The 6,459-nt window shown below is 42.8% G+C and overlaps 1 protein-coding gene across 1 annotated transcript in view; it reads right to left on the bottom strand.

Annotated features, from left to right (window-relative positions):
- Positions 1 to 278: 278 nt before the first annotated feature.
- pik3r5 (phosphoinositide-3-kinase, regulatory subunit 5) overlaps positions 279 to 6,459 on the bottom strand; it is a 23,567-nt gene continuing 17,386 nt past the window's right edge. Inside the window, 11 exon segments of the mRNA XM_008278491.1 lie at positions 279 to 1,786; positions 2,065 to 2,180; positions 2,665 to 2,747; positions 2,899 to 2,992; positions 3,425 to 3,501; positions 3,942 to 4,035; positions 4,185 to 4,316; positions 4,478 to 4,591; positions 4,739 to 5,535; positions 5,765 to 5,833; positions 5,938 to 6,106. Of these exon segments, the coding sequence (XP_008276713.1) occupies positions 1,636 to 1,786; positions 2,065 to 2,180; positions 2,665 to 2,747; positions 2,899 to 2,992; positions 3,425 to 3,501; positions 3,942 to 4,035; positions 4,185 to 4,316; positions 4,478 to 4,591; positions 4,739 to 5,535; positions 5,765 to 5,833; positions 5,938 to 6,106 (1,896 nt within the window). The 3' untranslated portion in view covers positions 279 to 1,635.

Raw genomic sequence — 6,459 nt, 5'->3', positions numbered from 1 at the left:
CTAAATCCTTCCCAGCAGGAAGGATGTCAGTGTTGCACACATTTCTGGGAAAGCCCAAAGGTGCTCTCCTGGATTCAAGTCAGGCGACATACTTGGCCAAGCCAAAAGTTTTCACTTTTTTCTGGTGATGTTTCCGCATTGTGCTTTGGATTATTCTCACGCTGGAATGTTCCTCGTCTGACATTTCAGTGATGTTGCACACTTCTGCTGTGCATGTACATAATAGGATGTATACAAGCACCTGTTCAAAGGAGGACAAACAGCAAGACACCATTCAATCAAATTAAATTAAAGACATGTTTTAATGAAGGTTGATTTTGAGATGCATCAGTTGAAAAGGTGATACATGATTTTTAAAACAACAACAACAACAAAAAAACACATTTTCCATCCATTAGAAGAGGCACGTAGGGGGGAGGGGGCATTGATGTCAGGCATTTATCTGAACAGAAAAGTACCTAATTTAATCTTTCATTTAATTGTTGTTTTACTGAATTGTATTCAAGTGCTTCCATTCAGTAAAACAGTATTTTCATGCAATGCTACAATTTCAATTTCAGTCAAGTGGTAAGGATATTATCCCTTTACAGCAAAAAAAACACAAAGGTTTTTAATATCATAGTTTACATTGTAAAAAGTGCAATTTTTTTGTACAAGTAATGTACTTCTAGATGTTTTTTTTTAAGCACCATATTTTTTTTAAATCTGTGTTTTTGATAAAAATGAAGATTATCAATTTGTAAAGTTAGAATATATATATATTTCTTATCCATAATATATAGTACAGTAATTACAATGACACTGTTAAGTGTCACCAAGTCTGGACTTTCTTTACTTCAAGTCAAATGAAAAGTCTACAGAGCCCCCTGCTGGTCAGAATTATAATTCCAGTTAAAACAGTGATTTCAGTTTAGCTCCGTAGGAGAAATGTTACGACCAATATGTACAACAGACCAAAAAAAATATAAGGTGTCATGTTCAAGTTATAGTACGCAATACAATATTTTACAAGGAGAACATTTACATATTATATAAAAGCATAGTGTGCATTCTCAGATATTGTCACGTAATCTGATATTCCTCCCTAACGGAGCCTTTACATATAGTACAGTGTCCATGTAGGCTGATACATAGAAAAACTGATAAACCTTTGCTCTAATATAAACACAATTTACACATTCTTTCTCTCTGGCTTATCCAGTCTGGGGGCGATTTCACCTCAGCTGCTGTAGATTCACCCTGTTTGACCAACTTGCATCCTCCTGTAGGTGAAGTCAATAATCGTTGCTCACACAAAGAGAGGAACTGAAACTTGAAGAATGAAACTTGAACAGTTCCCTTAATTACAGTGGACGATTGCTTTGTATGGAGGAAACTAGACACAGCACCGTGACAGCTGTTTTGTCAGTCCTGGTTTTTTTGGTTAATATTCACACATTATCACAGAAGTCTGGAGTTTTGACATTTGTCCCTTCTGTTTCCAGAAGTTGCAACCCGCTGCTTCAAGACAACAGGCAGAAAAAATAAAAACGTCTTGTGTGTTTTTCCTCTGTAGTCAGTGTGTTATTCACCGCATTTGAATAACAATGCAGAGAATCTTTCCTTTCGGTCCATGCGAAGCGCCGGCCGGCGGTCTCAAGGTAGAGCCCCGCTGAAAGTGACGATGGGCAGGCAGAGGAGGGAGCAAAAGGTCGGGTGGAGAGGCTGGATTTGAGCCGAGGCCTGGAATTTTCTCAGCTTCCAGTCGGTGGAGTTGTCCGGCTTATAGCACACTGATATTTCACACCTTAATGACACAGAGGCAGACACAGGTGTTAGAGAGAAAAAACTAAACTTGGGTGACAAATTGAAAGCAGGTGAGTAAGAAACCAGAAGCCCATCTAGTGTGAATTTGTGATTTTGAGAAATTATTTCTCTGACAGTGTCTTGATGTTTCTATTGTGAAGCAACGTCAGGAACCCACCACTTAAGAGATTCGCTCATTTTACTGTGAATACTAGATATCTGCTGGTTTCCACACACTGTGCATCGATTCGAGGGCATGCGTTTATTCTGATCCCGCACCTGGTGACACCCTGTAGTATTTTCTTCTCGTCCTGGTCCAGGCACACAGCAAACGTTGTGTTTCCATCACCGCTGACCTGCACCTTGTCCACCTTCACCTCGGTCGTGGTCAGCTGCTGCAGAGGTAAGGAACAGAGCAAAACTTAATGCAATGCATCTTCTGAATGCACATTTTGCAAAATCAAAAAGGCTCGACGGTGGAACATTCCTTCGAAAATAGATCATTTTATACACTATATGCTGACTTAGCAGCTGGTCCTCACATTTAGGACATTCGCAAAGAAAGTGTTGAGCTAAACAGAATAAAAATAAATAAGTCAACGTTCCAAATCCGAACTAGGTTGAGAACGTGAACTGCAATGCAACTACCAGTAAAGCAGAGCAGATGTGAGTTTTGTCTGTGTGTTGTGGCTTTTTTGCTCCACAAAGCTGTCAGTCTGAAAAAAAAAACTTTCTCATGTACATGTTTGTGTGATGAGAGATTAAGTCGAGAGCTTGAGAATCGATGTATTTAAATAGGGAACGCGTAGCAGGGTTGTTTACGAGAGCGCTTTGTCAACCACAAACCGCCGAGGCAGACTCGCATCACGTCGAGCTCACCTGATTGTAGCCCTTCTTGCTTTTGCCGTTCTGTCTCTTCAGGACTTCAGTCATGGTGAGCTGCAGGCACTCCATCTTTGAATCTGAAAGAGATCGTTGGAGGTGAATGAGGGGTAAAATAGTTTTTACACGTATGGGTGAAGTCTTAAGCAATCAAATTAGTTTCCTTAAAATCAAAAACTCTGTGTGAAAACTAAGCTTGGTTCATTATTATAGCAACAAGTGGCAGCATACCGAGCTCCTCAGGATTCTTGCACGCTTTGATTAAGTTGACTGAAGTGCAGACTTTGGTTTCTCTTTTCCACTGGCTTCTCCCACTAATCACCACCTGGATGAGCGGAGGAAGCAGAGGAGGAGGATAAGATCATTGCTGTTTGGGGAAAACACTAGAATGCTGGGTAAGACAGCAAAAATCATAGCTGCAGCTGGATTTCTGCACAGATTTTGAATTGGGTGCACTTAAAAACTGAGGAAACAATGAACAGATAATGGATTAGGAGCGATTATAACGTGGACAAAGGGGAACATTATGTTTACCAGACTCTTATACTTCATACCACAAGGACTACACATGCAGACGCTTAGTCAGGACAGTGCACGTATGCTTGTTTAGCACATGCTGTAAATGCTGACGTGTCATCTCCTCAGCCTGACTAACACTGAAACTAGCTGGATTCTGCTGAAAGGGGAGAATCTGCATGTTTTCCTGCTGATATGATGGCAAATTTATAAATAGGATTTCTGTAAAATGCAGTCTTACCCTGTTGTACACCACTTCTAACGTCAGAGGCACCGCTTCTCGGTCGCCATCGATACCGAACCGCTTACTGGCAGCACCTAAAGTTAACAGAGGACACAGATATACATGATTATTCACGTGAGAGTAGGACTATTTTAATACAAGAAAGAACAGAGTTACAAAACATCACTAGAACATTTGAGTTCATTGTTTTCTACGAATGCTGCAATTGATGCAACATGAGTCATTTCCACGGTAACAAGCAGAACACGAGACGTGAGCTGTTTTCCCTGAACTTTTACTTCTCCAAGGAAATTTAAAAAAAAAAAAAAAATCAGAAGTGCAAGTCGTGGTGACGAGTGAAACCAGCAAAAGTAGAAGTGGACTGAATCATGATATAGAAATAGCAGATGTTCCTCCGCCATAAATTTAGTCCGGTCTCCACCTCATAATACCCGATGATGCATTTCACTGCAGGAAATGTGGAGGGGGTTGCTAGGATATGAACTCGTGTGTTTGGCCCGTGCGTCACACTCACCCATGGCCTTGATGGCTCGCGTTCCCGCAGTGTGACCCAGCTCCAAGGAGTGGACGAACACCTCGGTCCTCCTCTCGCCGCAAGCTAACGTCAGCTACAAGACAAAAGATCCTCTATTACTTGAATACGAAGCTGCGGTTCATGAGAGGTTATCAGGGTCTCTTCAAACAAAGTCTGGCAGAAAAAACGCTCGAGAGAGGACACATGCAGAGTAGTTTTTTTTTGTGTGGAAGTGTATCTGACCTCAGCCTGATAGAGCTGGATTAGGGCTGGTCGGTCAGCATAGCGGCAGTAGTACAAGACCAGGTCAGCCAGGATGGGCAGACGCTGCTCGTACGAACCGTCGTAGGACTCCGATTCTGTTTTCGAGGTTTGCTGTAAAAACATGAGCAAAATACAATTACACAACAGGAGAAGAAAGGTAAATAAAGCATTAAAGATTGTTGAAAGGTATTCATTTGACTTGATTTATTCCAATGAGAGTTGTATTTCAGAGGTTGTGTTTTGGTGAGGATCCATTTAGAACCCAGCCGTACCTGGCAGACGACGTTGGCAGGCAGGTTAAGCAGGCTGAGGGTGTTTCTTTCGTACCAAGGGTCCAACATGCCGAGGAGATGTGCGATGTCGTTAGTGCTGTCCCCTGTGCCCTGCTTGAGAAAAAGCAACACCTTAAAACCAAACAGTGGCGTTAAACCTGCCACATGTGGGTTGTTTACATGTCAAAATGTGGTTTTCATTAGCGCAACGACATATAGCTTACACAACATGATGTTATAAGTATATATTCCTCCACTTACATTCGACAAGGCTGAGTTTTTCGGAGATCCGTTTAGAACCAGAGGACCAGAAGACCTCCTTCCTGATCCTGCTGCCGCTGCCGAGTCCCTCTTCACAGGCACAAAGTAGAACTGAAGATTGAAGGCCCTGCTGAGTTGCGGACATGCCGACTCCTTCCTCCTCAGGCTGTTGTAGGCTCGGGCCACCTTCCCTGCCACATGATCGGCACCGAACACCACCACTCTCAGCGTGGTGTTCTTAATGTCCTCATCGCTGCTCAGGATGGGCCTCCGTCGGAAGCAGACGTGCCTGAGAGTTTGGCTTTGTAGCTGAAGTACGGGCTCAGGACTATGCAACTTGACCTGCTGGGGTAAAGAGTAGGAACGCTTGTCTCTCACCATTAGAAGGTCTTGTGATTCGGTGTTTCCTAAGCTTTTGGCCCTGTAAAGTAACCGAGGGTTCTTGGGTTTGATGAAGAGCCGGTAGAAGTGCTGGCTGAGTCGGACTTTGCTCGACTTCGGCGAACACTTCTCGGCAACGGGAGAGGAGCAGATGTAGTCGTCGAAATCTTCGGAGTAGTCGCTGTCGACCCCAGAGGTGACGGAGTAGAGGGAGGGAGCGTAAGACTCGGAGGCTACGGACAGAGTGGAGAACATGGAGTCTTTGGAGGTGGTGGACAGGGACGAGATGGTGGAGAAGGTGGAGTCACGGTAGCTGTAGTAACTCGGGATGATGATGTCGTTCTCTTCGTCTTCCACAGTCGGCCCATCGGGTGCCGGGTCATCGGGGTCGTGCTCCATAAGGGAGTTCAGGATGTCTGCAGGAATCAGAACATTGATAAGATATTTAGAAGATAAAATTCCAAACAGATAAATCTGTTGAATTAAAATGAATTATGCTTTGTTATGGCACATAATACAATCAGGAACAGACGTCATTGGGCTAAAAGTAGAATAACTGGAAAACTGTGCTTCAGATGGCAAAGCACAATAATAATTCCCACATAGATTCCTACGTTATATTAAGCATCACATTGAATACATTACCGAAGTTATCTGTTTCCCAGTGGAACATGTAACATTTGGCTGTGGGCACCGGCAGCGTCTGCAGCATTCCTGAGAGGGAGCACAGAAGAGGACAATACACCAGATTGTGAGAGCGAGCGGCAGCTGATAGAAATGGAAATGTCAGTGTCGTGCAACACGCAGTGCCCTCTTACCGTCAGACTTCCTTCCGTTGGATGCAGGGATTTTCATCATCTCCCTCAGTCTCTCCAGTTCCTGGATGACGTGACTTCTGCCCTTCAGTGGGTCACTCATGACGGCAGCCTTCTCCAAGACATCACTCACCATGGAGAAGATCTCAGACAATTCAGCCACAGTTTTTGCCTGCAAAAGAAAAAAAAACAAAACATAGTATAATATTGAATGTATGTATATAATATTTTTCTTTAATTTAGTTTATCTAAAACTAATGGAAAAAGTCTCAGATTCAAGCCTGTGTAGTTTAATATAGGCTGTGCAATGTCTTTTAAAGTAGATGACCACACTCATTTGAGGTACAGAGCAAACTAGATGGATTTGGTTCCTTTCAGCTCCAGTTAAAAAATACGAAGTGAACTTAACCTTGAAACAATAACCTAGTTTAGTTTCGTGACAGGATTATTTATCTTGGATTAGAAAAAAATAAAGGTGGTGCACTATTTTTGCCATCAACTCATATATTTCTGACATATTTTAAA

Source organism: Stegastes partitus, unplaced genomic scaffold (assembly GCF_000690725.1).
Source record: "Stegastes partitus isolate 25-593 unplaced genomic scaffold, Stegastes_partitus-1.0.2 Scaffold124, whole genome shotgun sequence".
Lineage (NCBI taxonomy): Eukaryota > Metazoa > Chordata > Actinopteri > Pomacentridae > Stegastes > Stegastes partitus.
This window is presented reverse-complemented; position numbering and strand designations above follow the sequence as displayed.